Source organism: Pseudonaja textilis, chromosome 1 (assembly GCF_049901715.1).
Source record: "Pseudonaja textilis isolate UNSWEBS1 chromosome 1, rPseTex1.2, whole genome shotgun sequence".
In the NCBI taxonomy this organism is placed as follows: domain Eukaryota; kingdom Metazoa; phylum Chordata; class Lepidosauria; order Squamata; family Elapidae; genus Pseudonaja; species Pseudonaja textilis.
The window spans coordinates 15,333,295-15,354,606 of NC_141990.1; the positions used below are offsets into that span (position 1 = coordinate 15,333,295).

Here is a 21,312-nt window from a genome sequence, read left to right on the forward strand (position 1 = left end):
GTTCTTTTCTTAGCTGATCATAGAACTCTCAGAGTCTTCTCCAACTTCAATGTTCAAAGGCATCAGTACTCTTTCTATCGCATTACTTCAAAATCCAACATTCACATCAATGGACTGTCACCGATCTTTGTAGGTATAGACACATCAAAGCATCTGAATATCTTTTCCAAGCCCTTCATGTTTCCTCTATCAACTGCAATGTGTGTTTTGACTGCTGGTTCCTTTACAGTTGATAGCTGATCCTAAAAGGCAAACATTATGCATTTCAACATCTTCATTATGAGCTATAAAGCTGGTTCCTCTATCTGTTGTCATGAGTTTGGTCTTCTTTATATTTAATCACAATTTCTTCACTGTGCTCCTTGAATTTTATTACTAGAGCTTGCTTGTAGATCATTTTCATTTTCATCTGAGTAGCGACAGTAGCATAATGCTGGTTATTGATGCTTCTCCCTCTGAACTTACACCAAGTTTATCTTCTTCCAATTCACATTGCTCAATACATATTCAGCATATAAGTTGAATAAATAAGAGGGGAGGAGTATACAGGCTTGGCTCAGTTTTTGGCATATGGACTGGGATTTTCTCTTATTTATTTATTTATTTATTTTAATTTGTCAATTGCTTACAAGATAATAGTTATAAGTAAAAACATAGTTATGAATACATGGATACATATAATAAAAATTATACATGGTATTTGGCTTTGTTCGGGTATTTTCCCATGTCATTATAGTTGTGCTTTTAAAGTTGTAGCAACGTTTCGGCAGAATCTCATCTGCCATCATCAGGCTTCTGTATTGTGTTCTTCTGTGAGTCAGACTTTTACAGTTGTTTTACAGTCTGACACACAGACGAACACAATACAGAAGCCTAATGATGGCAGATGAGATTCTGCCGAAACGTTGCTACAACTTTAAAAGCACAACTATAATGACGTGGGAAAAATCCAACAAAGCCAAATACCATACATGTAAGTACCCACGAAAACTTAAGGATATATATATAGTAACTCTGAGAAGCACAGAGCCGAAGACACAGCGTGAAGATGATGAATGAGACTTCATCGAAATGTTGCCTAGATACTTCCAATCTTCGCGGAGAAAACCGAATAACAAAGATCCACATACAAATACCGTGAGAACCTCAGAAATATATATATATATATATATATATATATATATATATATATATATATATATATATATATATATATATTTGTTTTCTGAGGTTCTCAGGTATTTATATGTGGATCTTTGGTTGTTCGGTTTCTCCCCGCAAGATTCAAGTATCTAGGCAACGTTCGATGAAGTCTCATTCATCATCTTCAGGCTTCTGTCTCCGGCTCTGTGCTTCTCAGAGTAATGGAGATTGCAGCTGCTTCCTCCTTTTAACTGCCAGTGGGGTGGGACTTGATTGGGTGGGGGCTTGGCTGTGTTCTGATTGGGTGGGGGTGTGTTCTCATTGGTAGGGGGTTTGGCTGTGTTCTGATTGGTTGGGGGGTTAGCCGTGTTCTGATTGGTTGGAGGCGTGTTCTGTTCAGGTGGGGGCTTGGTTGTGCTCAGGTTAGTCTTAGTTGCTGGGGGATTTGAGCTGGAGAGTTGTGATCTGGCTGTTTGGCTTCTAGTTCGTGGTCCTGCTGCATCTTCATAGTGGGTGTCGGTTTGCTTCATGTATGGCTCAGAGGGGTTTGAAGTGGGTAGTGATGCAGCTGCAGTGCAGCTTCTGGTCCATGGTCGTTTCTCATTTTCTGAATGGGTGGGAGTCTGTTTTCTACATGGAAGTGTGGTGGTGGCATCTTGTGTGGCTCTTATGGGTGTGGGTCTGGTGTCCTTCTTCATGTTAGGTATTCGTCTGTTCATGAGGGCGGGTTTCCAAATGGCTGGAAGGCGGGAGGTGTCATCTCGTTTGTTCATGCTGTGTGGGCGTTTTTCTATCTCTATGGCTTCTCTGATTATTCTGCTGTTGAAGTGTTCGGTTTTGGCGATAATTCTGGTATTTTTAAAATCAATTTCATGTCCTGTGGCTTTGAGGTGTTGGACCAGGGAGGAGGTCGTTTCTTCTTTTTTTGATTGAGTTCTTATGTTCTTCAATGCGTGCACTTATTCTTCTGTTAGTTTGTCCAATGTATGTGGTAGGGCAGGCAGTGCAGGGGATTTCGTATACTCCTTGGTTTTCTAATTCGATTTTGTCTTTGGGGTTTCTTAGGATGGTGGATATTTTTCTGTTTGTGCAGAATGCTGTTTTGATGTTGTGTTTTTGGAGGATCAGACAAAATTAGCAAGCTGGAGGTATCTCTGAGAAGCACAGAGCCGAAGACAGAAGCCTGAAGATGATGAATGAGACTTCATCGAAACGTTGCCTAGATACTGCCAATCTTACGCGGGAGAAAACCGAATAACCAAAGATCACATACAAATACCCATGAGAACCTCAGAAAATATATATATATATATATATATGTTTTCTGAGGTTCTCATGGTATTTATATGTGGATCTTTGGTTGTTCGGTTTTCTCCCGCGTAAGATTGGCAGTATCTAGGCAACGTTTCGATGAAGTCTCATTCATCATCTTCAGGCTTCTGTCTCCGGCTCTGTGCTTCTCAGATATAATGTGAGATTGCAGCTGCTTCCTCCTTTTAACTGCCAGTGGGGGTGGGACTTGATTGGGTGGGGCTTGGCTGTGTTCTGATTGGGTGGGGTGTGTTCTCATTGGTAGGGGTTTGGCTGTGTTCTGATTGGTTGGGGGTTAGCCGTGTTCTGATTGGTTGGAGGCGTGTTCTGTTCAGGTGGGGGCTTGGTTGTGCTCAGGTTAGTCTTAGTTGCTGGGGAATTTGAGCTGGTGAGTTGTGATCTTGCTGTTTGGCTTCGAGTTCGTGGTCCTTCTGCATCTTCATAGTGGGTGTCGGTTTGCTTCATGTATGGCTCGGAGGGGTTTGAAGTGAGTAGTGATGCAGCTGCCGTGCAGCTTCTGGTCCATGGTCGTGTCTCATCTTCTGAGTGGGTGGGAGTCTGTTTTCTACATGGAAGTGTGGTGGTGGCATCTTGTGTGGCTCTCATGGGTGTGGGTCTGGTGTCCTTCTTCATGTTAGGTACTCGTCTGTTCATGAGGGCAGGTTTCCAAATGGCTGGAAGGCGGGAGGTGTCATCTCGTTTGTTCATGCTGTGTGGGCGTTTTTCTATCTCTATGGCTTCTCTGATTATTCTGCTGTTGAAGTGTTTGGTTTTGGCGATAGTTCTGGTATTTTTAAAATCAATTTCATGTCCTGTGGCTTTGAGGTGTTGGACCAGGGAAGACCAATCAGAACACGGCTAACCCCCCAACCAATCAGAACACAGCCAAACCCCCTACCAATGAGAACACACCCCCACCCAATCAGAACACAGCCAAGCCCCCACCCAATCAAGTCCCACCCCCACTGGCAGTTAAAAGGAGGAAGCAGCTGCAATCTCACATTACTCTGAGAAGCACAGAGCCGGAGACAGAAGCCTGAAGATGATGAATGAGACTTCATCGAAACGTTGCCTAGATACTTCGAATCTTACGCGGGAGAAAACCCGAACAACCAAAGATCGATCGATCTATCTATCTATCTATCTATCTATCTATCTATCTATCTATCTATCTATATATATATATATATATATACATATTTGTTTTCTGAGGTTCTCGCGGGTATTTGTATGTGGATCTTTGGTTGTTCGGGTTTTCTCCCGCGTAAGATTCAAAGTGTCTAGGCAACGTTTCGATGAAGTCTCATTCATCATCATCAGGCCTCTGTCTTTGGCTCTTGCTTTTCAGAGTGATGTGAGGTTGCAGCTGCTTTTTTCTTTCTAACTGTCAGTGGGGGTGGAATTTGAATGGGTGGGGCTTGGCTGTGTTCTGATTGGGTGGGGTGTCTTCTCATTGGTGGGGGCCTGGCTGTGTTTTGATTGGTTGGGGGTTGGCGTGTTCTGATTGGCTGGATTTCTTGCTGCCCGGCTTCGAGTTCGAGGTCGCGCTGCATCTCCATAGTTGGTGTCGGCTTGCTTCATGTATGGCTCGGAGGGGTTTGGAGTGGGCAGTGGTGAGGTTGCAGGTATTCGTCTGTTCATGAGGGCGGGTTTCCAAATGGCTGGGAGGCGGGAGGTGTTTTTAATCAGAGAAGCCATAGAAATAGAAAAACGCCCACACAGCATGAACAAACGAGATGACACCTCCCGCCTCCCAGCCATTTGGAAACCCGCCCTCATGAACAGACGAATACCTGCAACCTCACCACTGCCCACTCCAAACCCCTCCGAGCCATACATGAAGCAAGCCGACACCAACTATGGAGATGCAGCGCGACCTCGAACTCGAAGCCGGGCAGCAAGAAATCCAGCCAATCAGAACACGGCCAACCCCCCCAACCAATCAAAACACAGCCAGGCCCCCCACCAATGAGAAGACACCCCCACCCAATCAGAACACAGCCAAGCCCCCACCCATTCAAATTCCACCCCCACTGACAGTTAGAAAGAAAAAAGCAGCTGCAACCTCACATCACTCTGAAAAGCAAGAGCCAAAGACAGAGGCCTGATGATGATGAATGAGACTTCATCGAAACGTTGCCTAGACACTTTGAATCTTACGCGGGAGAAAACCCGAACAACCAAAGATCCATATATACATATACATATACATATACATATACATATACATATACATATACATACATACATACACATACATACATACACACACACACACACACACACATATATACACTGAGACATAATGGAGACCTAGAAGATGAACAGACCTATGGAACAGCTGTCCTGCCCTACATAAGAGGTACTACAGACAAAATCAGTAAGATACTACACAGGCATCACATCAAGACTGCCTTCAAAACAGACAGAAAAATAGCAGCCATCCTTAGAAACCCCAAAGATAAAATTGACCTGGAAAACCAAGGCATATACGAAGTCCCCTGTGCATCATGCCCAGCCATATACATTGGACAGACCAATAGAAGAATAAGTACCCTCCTGGGTGAACACAAAAATGCAGTAAAAAAGCTGGAACACACTTCATCACTAATCCAACACATGAAAGTCACAGGTCATAGCATCAACTTCAATGGCACCAAAACTCTAGCCACTATAGAAAACCCCAGCCACAGAATCATCAGAGAAGCCATAGAGATTGAAAAAAGATCTGAAAGCATGAATAGAAGAGATGATTCCACCAGATTGTCAATTATTTGGAAGCCTGCACTCACAAACAAAAAAATCTCCATACCACAACCCAGGTAAACACCTGGGCACAAACAGATCCCCCCAATACCTCCAGCTCAAACACACCCCAACCAGGCACCCAGATGAAACCTAGCTTCCTAACAAATGATAGCCGTCCATTTACTCGGAGCCAAGCTGCACTAAAGGCCTCCAATAAAGGATTGGAATGTTGCCAACCAATCAAGACACAAAAAGAGCCACAAAACAGACAGAAGATATTAGAAACACCAATCAAGCAGAACACAGCAAACTCCAAGACCAAAAACCACAGACCAAGACTCCCAACCAATCAGAATGAAGAAAAAACCATTCTGGCACAGCAGTAGGCTGCCCCAAATTTAAAACTGAAATGGCTGTGATAGTCTGACTCACAGACAAACACTATACAGAAGCCTGATGATGACAGATGAGATTCTGCCGAAATGTTGCTACAACTTTAAAAGCACAACTACAATGACATGGGAAAATACCCGAACAAAGCTGAATACCATACATATACATATACATATATACATACACACACATACACAACACATACACAATAAGGGATGGTAGGCGCGTTGGTGCACTTATGCACGCCCGCTACAGACCTCTTAGGAAAGGGGTGAGGTCAATATTAGAAAGTCTAAGGTTAAAGTTTTTGGGGTTTAGGGAAGAAAACACAGAGTCAGGTAGAGTATTCCAGACATTGACCACTCTGTTGCTGAAGCCATGTTTCCTGCAATCAAGTTTGGTGCGATTAACCTTGAGTTTGTATCTATTGTTTGCTTTTGTGTTGTTATGGTTGAAGCTGAAGTATTCATTGACAGCTAGGACATTGCAATGTATGATTTTATATACTATACTTACATCGGACCGAAGGCGGCATAGTTCTAGGTTTTCTAGGTCTAGAATTTCGAGTCTGGTGGCATAGGGTATTCTGCAACAAGTAGAGGGGTGGAGAACTCTTCCTGTGAAATATTTCTGGACTTTCTCAACTGTGTTAATATCAGATACGTAATGTGGATTCCAGACTGATGAGCTGTATTTGAGTATTAGTCTAGCAAATGTTTTGTATGCTCTAGTTATTAGTGTAATATTACCAGAGAAAAAGCTACATAAGATTAGGTTAACAATTCTTAACGCCTTTTTGGCTATGTAGTTACAGTGGGCTCTAGCACTTAGATCATTAGAGATGAGTATTCCAAGGTCCTTTACAGAGTTTGGATCATCAACAAGATCTTGACTATTCAGCTTGTATTTTATTTTCTGATTCCTTTGGCCAATATGTAGGACAGAACATTTATTTGTTGAGATTTGAAGTTGCCATCTTCTGTGTCCTCAACTTACAATCATAACGGATCCCAAAATTTCTGTTGCTAATTAAGGAAGTTGCTAAGTGAATGTTGACCATTTTATGCCCTTTGTTGCCACAGTTGTTAAGCGAATCATGGCAGTGGTTAAGTTAGTAACGGGGTTGTTAAGTGAATCTGGCTTCTGACTTTACTTGTCAGAAGGTTGCAAAAGGAGAATCACATGACCCCCAGGACACCGCAAGCATTATAAATATGGGTCGGTTGCCAAGCATCTGAATTTTGATCACGTGACCAAGATCGTAATTGTGAAAAATGGTCATAAGTCACCTTTTTCAGTACCATTGTAACTGTGAACGGTCACTAAATGAATTGATGTAAATCGAGGACTACCTGTATAGGTTTTTGCATGACAATGAAATATTCTGGGATTCCCATTTCCTAAGCATATACCACAACATGACGTGACTGATGCAATCAAAGGCTTTTCTATGCTCATTGAACCACATATTGAGTATTCTTTTTTTAGTATTCGTTTGCTTTCCCAGTCATCCAGATGGTATGCGCAATACTGTCTCATATTCCTTGGCCTGTTTGGAAAGTCAGCTTGGACATCTCTTCTTCCATGTAGGGCTGCATTGGAGGATCTGAAGTTTTATTTTGCTAGAGCAGTGGCCCCCAACCAGGGATGGGATATTACCAATTCTGCCCGGCTCTATAGAACCTGTCGCTCTGAAGAGCAGCAGACACTGAACCAGTTCTGTGTCTGCTGCTTTTTGGTCCACCTGGGCTCTTACCTGTCCTTTATTTCCTGTTTTTTAAACCTCAGCTGTTTTGTGCGGCACAGCTGAAGTTGAAAAAGTAGTTAAAAAGTGGCTTTTGAAACACCGTGCACCTGCGCACAGTGCTCATCAGCTGTCCAGGCGGCACAGCTTAAGGTTTATTACCTGCGCACACAGGCCTGATTTTGTGGGGCCTAAATTCCATGGATGGGGCTTCACTTCTTTGCATGGCCCAGTTTCTGGCTGGGGACCCCTGTACTAGAATATGGATTTAAGGATATGATACAATGAAATTGCACTCTGTTAAATCGTGTTTCATTGGTATTGGTATGTAGATTGACCTCTTCCAATCTGTTGGCCAATACATCATTCTCCAGACTTGCTGACATGACAGGTTAGAAATTTCACAGCTGCTGCTTATCTTGCTTGCTATATTCCTGTACATATTCCATAAATTCCTCTAGCCTTCTGATCTGGTATTGATTGTATTGTTAATCTAACGTTATCTTCTAATACTAAAGATTCTTTTATGTAGGGAATTGTATCTTGGGTGTTGATATCTCCACTATACAGCTGCGTAGTAGTGAAGACGCTTGCTTCCCACTCAGAAGGTTGAGAGTTCAAACCTAGGTAGTGGCAAATATTTCCCTCCTAAGACTGAAGGAAAAAATAACTGCTGCGAACTCTTGCACGGCATCAGGAAGGGCATCCGGCCAGTTAATGCTCAGCTCCATCCAGTCACCCCAACTCTATCCCAAATTAAGGGATTGCAGGATTGTAAAAAGAGACAATATCTCCACTCTATAATGTACTCAGAGCATACTCTTTCCATCTTTGTTTGATCTTCCTGAAACCAATTATTATCTATCCACTGGCATCCAGTATACCAATTTGAGGGTTAGAACTGCCTTCTGAATTCAGAAATCTTGGGGGAGATTTTCCTTGCTTTTCCATGCCTTTAATATCTTTTCAGATACCCTTGTAATACTGTTCCTTCTCTCTAACAGCTCTCCGAAAGTCTTTGTTAAGTTTCTTTCTGAGATTGTTATCTTTCTTGGCTTCCAACCCTTTTCCTTTTGGCAAATTTCCACCGTGTGCTCTGACATCTAGTTTACTTTTTCTTGTTCTTGGTCTCTGCCATCTATTTTCACATTCATCCTTAACAATTTCACTGATTTGATTCCACAGTTCCTCTGATTCCTATCAATGAAGTTTGGAGGCTTCAAAGCAGTTCTTGATGATGAAAAATGTATATATGCCAGTAGTGGGATTCAAAAAAATTTACTACTGGTTTTGTGGGCATGTCTTGGTGGGTGTGGCAGGGGAAGGATACTGCAAAATCCCCATTCCTTCCCCACTCCTCTAACCTGCTTTCCAGTTCTGTTCTCCTGTGCAGGGCAACCACAGAAGACCCAGCCGATCAGCTGGGACTTGGGAGGCAGAGAATAGATGGGGGCAGTGCAGAGGTGGTATTTGCCGGTTCTCTGAACTACTCAAAATGTCCACTACCGGTTCTCCAGAACTGGTCAGAACCTGCTGAATTCCACCTCTGATACTAGTCTAGGTTGATGTTATTTTGTTAAGAGTAATGAAACGTCTGCAAGAAAAAAAGCAAGAAGGAAGGAGAAGGAGAAGGAGAAGGAGAGGAGGAGGAGGAGAGAGGGGAAGGGGAGGAGAGAGGGGAAGGGGAAGGTGGAGGAGAAGAAGAAAAAGAGGTGGTGGAGGAGAAGGACAAGGAGGAGGAGAGGAGGAGGACGGAGGGAGAGGGGGAGGGGAAAGGGAGGGGAGGGGGAGGAGGAGAAGAAAAAGGTGGAGAAGGAGAAGAAGGAGAAGAAGGAGGAGGAGGAGCCGAGGGGAAGGGGGAGGTGGAGGAGAAGAAGAAAAAGAAGTGGAGAGGGAGGAGGAGGAAGAGAAGAAGAAGAAGAATCGTAGTTTTATTGTCACATTGAATGTACACTAATCGGCATATATTAAAATGAATTTTGTTGCTCTCAAAGCCTCTCTACCACTCTAATATACACTATATAAACATGACTAAATAAATAAATAAAAATTATGTACATACCTACATATATTATATGATACAGAGAAACAACGCCGTAGTTTGGATGTATACATGTACATGGTGAGAGAAACTAATCTTGCGAGTTCACTAGAAAGCACCAAGGACTCCTCAAAGTTACAACAGCATAGAAAAAAAAGGACTTACCACCAGTCCCCACTCTTACAACCCTTGCGGTATTCCTCACCATCAGATAATCAAAATGTGGGCACTTGGCAACCGGCATGTTTTTACAACTGTTGCAGCATCCCAGGGTCACATGATAGATACTTGTGACTTTCCCAATCCAGTTTTAGAGACAAGTAAAATCAATGGGGGAAGCTAGATTTGCTTAGTGACCACATTATTCACTTAACAACTGCAGTGATTCAGTGAACAGCCATGGCAAAAAAAAAGATTGTAAAATTGGGTGCGGCTCACTTTAACAACTGCCTTGCTTGGCAACAGAAATTCCAATTGTGGTCGTAAGTTGAGGACACCTGCTGTCACTTTGATTTCAGTGTACTCTCTCTGGTGATGCTCACCTATACAGGTAACATTTAGTTAGTTGAATAACTCTTCTTAGTAATATAATTAGGTTGGCAGGAGATGATATATTGTTCCTTTGCTGCATTTCCTGGACTACACAGTCCAACTATAGTACATTTGATTGCTGATTGTACCCTATGACTGTCATTAAGTGTTGTACCTGATGAATCTTGATTCTTTTCTAATGTATCTTTTCTTTTAAGTATACTGAGAGTATTTACACCAAGACAAATTCCCTGTGTGTCCAATCTCACTTGGCCAATAAAGTATTCGATTCAATTCAAATTCTTCCTTAAGAAGAATTTGATTTAATTCTTCCTCCTCCAGTTCTGGCATTCTTGTCTCCAATCACAAGCAGAACATCTTGCTTACATGCTCTGATGATTTCAGATTGAACTTGACCATAAAACTCATCAAGCTCTTCTTCTGCATCAGCAGTCGGGGAATATACCTGGACAATCTTAAAGGGCCATACATGGAGTCTAGACATAGACATAGAATACTTTTATTGGCCAAGTGTGATTGGACACACAGGGAATTTTTCTTGGTGTAAATACTCTTAGTATACATAAAAGAAAAGATACATTCATTAAGAATCAAGAATCATAACGTACAACACTTAATGATAGTCATAGGGTACAATCAGCAATCAAATCATACTAGGAAACAGTCAATATAAATCATAAGGATACAAGTGACAAAGTTACAGTCCTACAGTCACAAGTGGGAGGGGATGGGTGATAAGGAATGATAAGAAGAATACTAATAGTAGTGCACACTTTGTAAATAGAATTATTTGTTTAGCAGAGAGATGGCATTTGGGAAAAAACTGTTCTTGTGTCTAGTTGTTCTGGTGTGCAATGCTCTATAGCGTCGTTTTGAGGGAAGGAGTTGAAACAGTTTATGTCCGGGATGTGAGGGGTCTGTAAATATTTTCACAGTATAGATGATTTTACTTGATCACTGACCGACTACAGGTAGTCCTCGATTAATGACTACAGTTGAGCCCCAAATTTTCTGTTGCTAATTGAGATACTGTCATTGTAAGGAAGTTTCGCCCCATTTTATGACCTTTCTTGCCATAGTTGCTAAGTAAATCCCTGCAGTTGTTAAGTCAGTAACATGGTCATTAAATGAATCTGGCTTCCCCATTGACTTTGCTTTGTCAGAAGGTCGCAAAAGGGGATCGCATGTCCCCAGGGACACTACAACCGTTCATAAATGTGAGTCAGTGGTCAAATGCCTGAATTTTGACCACATGACCCTGGGGATCCAGCACTGTTATAACATTGAACAGTCACTAAATAAACTGATGTAAGTCGAGGACTACCTCTATAGCCAAAAGCTGACAGAAAAGGCAGTATCATTTATTTCTTTTTTTTTCATGCCCTAATATACAATATGATCTTCTGACTTGTGTCCAATCCCAGTTCATCTCAATTTAGGGTTTCTGTTCTGACCCAAGCTTCGTCAAACGGAATTAAACACAAACTTGTTTTAAAAGCAAAACCTATTTTATTGCAATGCTGGGAATTACTTTCATTCCCAGCCAGAACTAATTATAAACAGTTCCCCAAGATAAGAACGCACCTTTCAGTGCTGTGGAATGTTGCCCAAAACAAAAGTATCCAAATAATTGTAATAGAAACCAACCGAAGTAGGAGAAAAAAACAACCAGAGTATACAGACCTTCAAGGAGAACTCGGAATCTACTGAACTATTTTGCTTCCTGCAAAGATTTCATCATTGAGGTCTGACTTTTATCCCTTATGGGAGGGGCAATCACCTCCCAGCCTTACTTCCGAGTCGCCCCTTCTGTTTCAGCTGCTCTCACCTTCTATCAGCTCTGGGCACACATGCACTAGGAACAGGCTCCCTGGGGTCCTCTGCTTTGCTGGTGCCAGACTCCAAAGGCTTCGAAGGCAGCACCCCACTCCCAAGGTGGTCCTGACCCTACCCCTGCATCGGATGCAGGACCCTTGTCTGAATCCTCTCCAGACTCCCTGACTGGTTCCCTTTATTCCTCATTGTCCAATTCTGCTGCCGGCTGCTGGCGAACCACAACAGTCTCCTGCCTAAGCAGGGGGTTGGACTAGAAGACCTCCAAGGTCCCTTCCAGCTCTGTTATTCTATTCCATTCCATTCCATTCTATTGCTGTCAGTGTGTAGCTGACTCATTTTGTCTTTTATTGTGTTGAGTTTTCCCATCTTCATGCTGCTTACATCACATGTCCCCACTGAAATTCTCTTTGCAGCTTCTGATTTTTTTTCCCTGCATGACAACATCAGCAACTAGACATCCCAAGAGCTTTAATCTACCCATGTCATAAACATCATCACTACTACAAAACATCCTCAAGCTCTTCCTCAGTAGTAATGTTGAGTGTTAGCTGGCCTGAGAGGCCCATCATCCAGCATTCTTTTTTTATATTTTTATTTGTCAATTGCTTACAAGGTAATAGGTATAAGTAAAAACATAGTTATGAATACATGGATACATCTAAGAAAAATAAATATATATATAAAAGAAACAATAGGACAAGGACGGTAGGCACGATGGTCCGCTTATGCACGCCCCCTATAGACCTCTTAGGAAAGGGGTGAGGTCAATAGTAGACAGTCTAAGGTTAAAGTTTTTGGGGTTTGGGGAAAAAACCACAGTCAGGTAGAGTATTCCAGACATTGACCGCTCTGTTGCTGAAGTCGTATTTCCTGCAATCAAGTTTGGTGCAATTAACCTTGAGTTTGTATCTATTGTTTGCTCTTGTTATGGTTGAAGCTGAAGTATTCATTGACTGGTAGGACATTGCAATGTATAATTTTATATACTATACTCAGATCAGACTGAAGATGGCATAATTCAAGGTTTTCTAGGTCTAGAATTTCGAGTCTGGTGGCATAAGGTATTCTGCAACAAGTAGAGGAGTGGAGAATTCTTCTTGTGAAATATTTCTGGACTTTCTCAACTGTGTTAATATCAGATATGTAAGGTGGATTCCAGACTGATGAGCTGTATTTGAGTATTGGTCTAGCAAATGTTTTGTATGCTCTAGTTATTAGTGTAATATTACCAGAGAAAAAGCTACATAAGATTAGGTTAACAACTCTTAACACCTTTTTGGCTATGTAGTTACAGTGGGCTCTAGCACTTAGGTCATTAGAGATGAGTACTCTACCATCTACCAATGTGCTTCCTTGGTAAAAACACAGGAATGGTTTACCATTATATAAAAAAGATATTGAGACTCTAGAAAGAGTGCAGAGAAAAGCAACACAGGTGATTAGTGGGCTAAAACATTACAGATTACAGATTAACAGAGTTGGAAGGGACCTTGTAGGTCATCTAGTCCAACCCACCCACCACAAGCAGGAGACCCTGCACTCATGTCATCACAGCAGCATCACATGACATATCAGGATAACCCCCCCCTTCGCTAAACCAGGTGTGGGTGTGGCCAGCACGTGACACATCCCGCCTGTGGGCCAGGAGTTTGACAGGCCTGCCCTACACCGTTTCTGACAAACAGCAATCCAATCTGAAGAATGGTTGCTGGAACTTGGTATGTCTAGTTTAATGAAAAGAAGGACTAGGGGTGACATGATAGCAGAGTTCCAGTATCTCAGGGGCTACCACAAAGAAGTAGGAGTCAAGCTATTCTCCAAAGCCCCTGAGCGCAGGACAAGAAGCAATGAGTGGAAACTGAACAAGGAGAGAAGCAACTTAGAACTAAGGAGAAATTTCCTAACAGTGAGAACAATTAACTAGTGGAACAGTTAGCCTTAAGTAGTTATGGGTGGTTCATCACTAGAGGTTTTTAAGAAGAGATTGGACAGCCATTTGTATAGGGCTTAGGTCTCCAAACTTGGCAACGTTAAGTCTTGTGGACTTCAACTCCCAGGATTCTCCAGCTAGCATAGCTGGCTGGAGAATTCTGGGAACTGAAATCTACAAGTCTTAAAGTTGCCAAGTTTGGGGACCCCTGGTATAGGGCAAAGGCCTTCAAACTTGGCAAGTTTAAGACTTGTGGACTTCAACTCCCAGAATTCCTGAGCTAAAATGATTGGAGGAGGGATTCTGGGAGTTGAAGTCCACAAGTCTTAAAGCTGTCAAGTTTGAAGATCCTTGGTATAGGGTTTTGTGCCTGAGCAGAGGATTGGACTAGAAAACTTCCAAGGTCCCTTCCAATTCTGTTCTTACTGCTCAGAGGGAGTGTTGTAAAACACTATGGAGCAAAATATAAGTAAGTGCTATATTGCTATTGCTATTATTAATTCAACTCAATTTCATTTTAAATTTTGCTTGCATTACCTCATACATGGCCTGGATGTATAATTTGTATTGTTACTGTAACTAATGGCTTTCAAGTATGTTCCGTATATTTTTCAATCATTTAGGCCAAAATATTATTTATTGACCTACAAATAAGCTTATTTTCCCCAGAATTAGAAAACAATGCTTAATAACAAAGACTTTCAGATAAGTTAGGTTCAGCAATACTTTTAGAAAATAAAAATAACAATCACCATATGTAGTTTTACTGGGAGTAAATTTAACTGAACACAGTGGGGCTTACTCCTGAGTTAAGTTGCACAGAAACACATTATAGGAGCTACTGCTACTCTAATTTTCCCCTCTTCACAAAATTCAGGCACTAAAGTTGCACTTAATCATTTATTACTTTTAGTAATTTTTTAAAACAAATCAGGAAAGTGAGACAATTGGCTCAGCAAAAACAACAACAGAGAAATATATGTATCCTTTTATTTTGAGAAGCAACCGCCCTCTTTTTCAATTTGCTTATTTAAAGAAGGAAGGAAAAAAAAACTTAGCAGCGCTCCGCCCTTCGAACTACATTTCCCACGAAGCTCCGCTCCACGCGCATGCCCATTGGGGGTTCGTTTGACTGGCAAGTTGTTTGTTACATTCTGAAACAGCAGCAGCTTTTCTGCACTCTCGAGCTCCCAACTCTCTTCCCAGCTTCTGCTCCCCCCCCACTCCTTATTTTTTTTTCTTTCTCTCCTTTGCTTCTTTTCTTTCCTCATTCCTTCTACTTCTGGATTTAGCAATAACACCTTTTCCTACATTTTCCCCCGTTTCTTTCTTTTTAATAATAAATACCATATTCCGCCCCCTTTCTAAAGTCATTATTAGCCTCCCCCCCACTGCTTCTCTCTGCCTGCGCTGGAAAACGTAAAAAGGAAAGACAGTGGAAAAATACTCTGGTTGAGTAAGGGGAGGGGGGCGAGAGAGAGAGAGAGAGAGAGAGAAACAGCCCACAAGAAAGCGGAGAATCGAAACAGATGAACTACAAATGAGAAAGAAAAAAAAGATGGAATTGCACATTTTAGAGCACCGCTTGAAAGTAGCGAGCATAGCGAAAGACAGCATCCAATTGTTTACCTATGGATTGATCAAACTGGCGTTCCTCTCCTCCAAGACCAGGTAAGCCGGCTAGAGAACCAACAAATTAATTGTTGACACAGAATTGATAAAAATGTGAGAAGCAAAGGAAAATTGCCTAGCAAAAGAAGCGACACAGAAAGAGCCTTTAAAAAAATAATCACTTGCAGGCACCAAGGGTTGTTTTTTGGGGGAGGGGGGTGTTACAGAGGGTTTAGTTTTAAGGAGGTGACCCCCCGCTTTAACACACTTGTGTGTGGATGTGTCTCCACATAGGTATCTCATACCCAGCCTCTAGCTTAGAGCTCTCAATGGTTTCTTTCATTTTCTATATCTTTTCAATAGAGACTCTGAGTTTCTGCACAAACACGCCCCCTTCTTCCCTTCCCCCCCTCCAGTGGAGTCAATTTTTTAATTCTCCTTTAAAAGATGTTGCTGAAGGAAACTAGCTTTAGGATTTGGGGCTCGCTGTTCCATAAATTTCCAAAGTCATCTTTAAAAAGGAATAATAATAATAATAATATTAATAAGGAGGTGTAAGTGTCTAAACAACAACTCAAGAGAGGATCAGCGCCCAGGACAACAAAGAACAGCAATAAGAACGGGAGGGGGCAAAAACGAGAGATATTTGTGGGTTGCATATTTTATTCCTATCTGTTAAAATCATGTCGGGTTTTGGGGAATAGGATTTATTGATAAATGGGGGGGGGTTATATTCTCTGCAACATTGCCTTATTTTTTTCTCTTTTTGCATAATGTTCTTTTGGAGGAAGTCAAGAGATCTGGATTAGCTAGATGAATATATGTATACGAACAAGCAGAAAGAACAAAATAAAAATGTTTTTTTGGACCGGTGACTTCAATCACTGGATTTCTTCCTCCCCCACCCCCATACAAATAATTTGAATTGCAAATGGCATAGTAAATAGAAAGATAGGTTTCTTCACCCACCTCTGCTTATTTCGTGCAGTTAGACTAAGAGATGGAGTTGAGAAAAACCATTTCTGAACTCAGTTTTTGCCTCTTGACTGTAGCCTTTTAAGTATGCTGAGAAGAACCCCCTTCAAAAAACCATTTTTAATAACGACACACCCCTAATGGCCCTAGGGAAGGCTGATAATAAAACGAGCGTGCATATTCATGTTGAAACTAAATTGCAAATTAAAAATGCAAAGATAATCTTTTTCCCCCCACGCCCCCCCAACCCTTTCTTTCCATCTCAATCTGCCTGGTTAAAGGGGGGTGTTTGCAATTGAATTTTATTATTGTCCTTTATCTCTAATGAAAAGTTCACTGGGTTGAAATTTCCCTTTGATTTGTAGCTTGGCAGTTGATGTGGTTTGCTGTGTAATGTTACCACTGCTAACTTGTTTACAGCTTCTTTTGAATTACTCAATTGGGTATTATGCGTACAGTACAACAGAATTGTGGGTTTTTTTTAAAAAAAACAGTTCTTTTCTGCTGATGGACGGCAACGGAACTCCCTTTTTTCATTGTGTTCTTAATCTTTGGTGTTCTAGGAAAGGGGTAACCATCCCAAAGGTTTTTTTTTTTATGTCACCAATAACCTTTAAATCCTCCTTGTCTAAAAATATTGCATTTCAGACCTCAGCACAGCAGCCTTTTATATCCTAACTTAACACATTGCAAATCCTTGAAAACACATGCCAAAAGGAATGCAGAAGTTGGACTCTGCTTTTCTAGGAGCCGGGTAGTACTGCTAACTTTTTTTCCAGCTATTTTCTTTAACTTTTCAAATCAGTGTCTCAAACAGCATTTTATTATCAATAGTTCTTTACTAGGCTGCCTCGCTCAGTTTCTTGGATGAAATTGTTAAGCTTGTGATGGAATGCTTAACTCTGATGTTACAGATGTGATAGCCTTGCCAATAGAGTTGTTATTCTCCCTTGTGCTTTGCAATAATATAATTGCTCTAGGGACAGAATAATTATTCTATGACCTGGACAGATGCAATTGAAAAATAGACTCCTGACTTAGGCTACTTCTGTTAACAACTGCATATTTCTATAGGAAAGTGCAGTAGACACTTTTTGATCATTGGTAACTATTGGATTCTGAAAGTGATTTGCCTTTGTCTTCTGAGAGGTGGTAGTTTTTTGTTTTTGTTTTTTACAATCTAGCCTACAGCTCTGAGATTTCCTAGTGGTGTTCCATCCTAGTATAACCAGTTTATAAGCTTGTACTCCTTTAGATTTTCCGTCAAGACTAAATTGACCCAGTGCTGCCACCTGTCGAGATAGTTCTGCAGTTCCTTCATGAAAAACAACTCCTTGTTCATTCAGAATTAAGCCAAGGGTGATCCTTTCTCTGGCACACTAGAGCTCTCTGTAGAGAATCTGTGTCCATCCAGCCTGGGAAAGTGCATTGAAACATTTCAGCTCCCACCATCAGTCTGATGTGGTATAGCCAGGAACTGCTGCTTTACCAATCAATTCTGCTGGATACAGCCATTAACCAATAGCATCCTGGATTGTACCAATTTGTAGTGTAATGCAGGTTGGAATTCTCAGATTTGAACACTTCATGTTTTTTTCTTAAAAGAAAACTTATGAAGTTACAGTATTATTTAAGGAGAGAGAGATTTGGGAGAAGCACATCCTTTTTTTCATTTCATCTATCAGGTGGGGGGAGGGGAGAAAACCCGGGTCTCTTTTTTTACTCATTTCTTTCCAAGGAAGGGCTTCTCTCAACCCATTTTAACACATTTCATTATAGAATGTTTTTACTGTATGGTAGAGTTTGTAATGGCAAGCATGAGCTTCCTCTTCCTTTTTATTCATAACAACAGCCTTGCAAGTTGAGCTTGACTAAGGGCCCAATCACCATTGTGATTTTATTCTGTAAAATAAAGGCACTTCAACAAGCTCAAAACAGAAAGGCACATCTATTGCCTTTTCCCATCACACTTTGTAGTCAACTGTCTTAAGGTATTTTCTCTCAGCTCAACCTACCTCACAGGGTTGTTGTGGCAAAAACAAGAGGCAGAAGGATTAGATATATGTTTGTCACTTTGAGCTATACATATGAAAACTATAATATAATAATAAACTGACCAGCCTAACTTTTCTGATATCAGCAAAAATTGGCTAGCTATTGAAAATTAGAAAATATATCTAATTCTCTTCAAATTAAATTTTGTTTTTACTCTGACCCTATTCTTTCTTTCTTTCTTTCTTTCTTTCTTTCTTTCTTTCTTTCTTTCTTTCTTTCTTTCTTTCTTTCTTTCTATCTATCTATCTATCTATCTATCTATCTATATATAAATTTTATTGGTTTTTAAAAACAAACATAAACAAACAAAACATAAAAACATCAAGCTATCTTCCATAGGTGTACATACAGTGTGCCGGTTGGTTTACAAATTGTTTTATGCTTCCATTTCATAGTCTTCAATTACAATTACATTGCATATGATCTCATATTGTCAATCAAATATTAAATACCTTAGTATCATTATCTGACCCTATTCTTGACAGATGAAATGTTGCATTGGCACCAGCAAGACCCAGGTTCAAATCAACTGAGAAGGTCACTCAGTGACTTTAGGCTGCTCATCAGCCCAACTTACCTCATAAGACCGTTGTGCTTTTAAAGGAAAGCGTCCTGTAAAGTGAACAGTTCAATGACAGTGTGGTCTTCAAGCTTAAAAGAGGAAACTATACCCCAAAATAGGATACTATATATTCTGTAAAAGTAGAATTACATAATGATATTTAGAACTAATGGTACTTTTGTTAGCCGTTTTAAGGAGCACCTCATTTCGTTTAAAAAGAAAATTGTTTCTAGGACTCAGATTAAGCTCTTATTTATTTTCTCTTCCGAATCACATGGCTTTAGACTGATGCAAAGTGAAAATTGAATTCCCCGCTTCAGTTTCTTCCAAACCTAAAACAAACCATAATGTTTATGCTCTCTAGCTATGATAGATTATATATGACAGAGCAGAGAGCAGTTTCTGTGTAATTCTAGGAACTGGAGTCTGATGCATCTAGAGGAAACCAGTCTTAAACAATAACTCATTGCTTCCCCATACTTTGCATTCTTTATTAGAGGTAAGGGAGACAGGCAGAGAATGTGATACCATTTATTTTAGTAGCTACAATAGGCTGACCACCTACCGTGTTTCTCCAACAATATGGCCTCCCCCAATAGGAAGTCCCAGCATCCTTTATAGGCATAAAATCAAATTAAGCCCCCCCCCACATTAAGGCCTATATTAAACATGCAAAATGGGGGGGAATGGCAGTGGGGCTGACCATTAGGAAGTACTTTTGTTGCATACCCAGATATGGTGCTGCCTGCGTTGACCTTGGCGTTGGTGGGGCACTTCGTATCGTGAGACCTTCCACCACCGTTGCCTTCCCTTCTCCCCGTGCTGCCGCGGCATTTCAAGCAATGCCGCGGTGTTTGGCGTAGCCACGTGCAGCTAGCCAGGGCTCCTCCCTGCAACTGGAGCCCAGCTGAGACATTTGGCTTCAGGCACTCCTGTCATCTCCTTCCCTTCGTCTTCGATGGCAAAGCCAATTCTTTTAAAAACGACGCCCTACTACCGGTACAACAAAGACTCCCTTACCCGAGAGGGCAGCCCAACCCACGTGGGGAGGTGAATCTCCCAGGGCCACAGAGCAGGATCGGCCCACCCCGGGAGAAGCGCTCAGCCGCCATCCCTGCCTGGTTCTAGGCAGAGTGTGAAGAGCTTTGCTTGGGGCGCCCAGCGCAGATGACAGGCAAGCCCTCCTGCCCGGCGGCAGAGCTTTCGCCAAGGCAGCGAGCGCCTCCCCACTAAACCCTCCACTCATCCCGCCAGGGCTGCGCCAGAGCCATGTGGGCTGGACAGAGCCAGGAAAGCGAGCTGCAGGTGTGCGCCCACCTACCAACCGAAAGAGCCGGGCTGACCTGAGCTTGACTTCCTTCCCAAGTCCCTCCAGCCCGAACCCGAAGGGGCCACCAGGAGAGGCTGCCCGAGGCAGTGATAGCGCCCACCCATCCACGGACAAGGAGGCGAGGTGATGGCAGCGCTGCTTCCCTGGCCGGCGGGTCCGGCGGAGAGAGCCCGAAGCCACCCGTCCTTTCCATCCCTCGCCCAGCCTGTCCCCGTCCCCACATATCTCCAAACGCTGCAGCAGCATGGGCATCGGGCAGAGGCGCTCTTCACGCTCTGCCCGGCGCCAGGCAGGGGTGGCGGCTGGGCGCTTCTCCCAGGATGGGCTGATCCTGTGCTGCAGCCCCGGGAGATTCACCTCCCCACGTGGGGTTGGGCTGCCCTCTTGGGCAGGGGAGTCTTTGTCATACCAGTAGTAGGGCATCGTTTTTAAAAGAATTGGCTTTGTCTTTGAAGGTGAAGGGAAGGTGGCGACATGGGTTCAGTTGCAGGGAAGAGCCCTGGCTGGCTGTGCATGGCTGCGCCAAACGCCGTGGCGTTGCTCTAAATGCCGCAGCAGCACGGGGAGAAGGGAAAGCAACGATGGTGGAAGGTTTCCCGATACGAAGTGCCCCACCAACACCGAGGTCAACATCCAATCCGTTGCCACCAGCCCGCCCAAGGATGCAAGGGGGGGAATTAAGTCACCCCCCAAAAGACAGCCTAGCCATTTTTTGGGGGGGGGAGATTAAAAAAAATAAGGCCTGGCCTTATTTTGTGAGAAACACAGTATTCTTTTGTACCTTTGGCTTTTTATTTATTTTATTTACATCCTGCCTTTATTATTTTTGTAAATAACTCAAGGCAGCAAACATACATAATACTCTTTCCTCCTCCTATTTTCCCCACGAGAAAACCCTATGAGACGGGTTGGGCTAAGAGGGAGTGTCTGACCGAAAATTACCCAGTTGGCTTTCATGCCTTAAGTGGGACTAGAATACACAGTCTCCTGATTTCTAGCCTGGTGCCTTAACCACTAAAAGGCTCTTCCTTTTCTTACAGAATGCTATAAATCCCAGAATCCCCAATTCCCTGATTGTGCT

The 21,312-nt window shown here is 42.3% G+C and overlaps 1 protein-coding gene across 1 annotated transcript in view; it reads left to right on the forward strand.

The window, feature by feature from the left end:
• Nucleotides 1-14,807: 14,807 nt before the first annotated feature.
• CASTOR2 (cytosolic arginine sensor for mTORC1 subunit 2) overlaps nucleotides 14,808-21,312 on the forward strand; it is a 94,753-nt gene continuing 88,248 nt past the window's right edge. Inside the window, exon 1 of the mRNA XM_026708525.2 lies at nucleotides 14,808-15,369. Within this exon, the coding sequence (XP_026564310.1) occupies nucleotides 15,239-15,369 (131 nt within the window). The 5' untranslated portion in view covers nucleotides 14,808-15,238. The remainder of the gene's footprint in view (nucleotides 15,370-21,312) is intronic.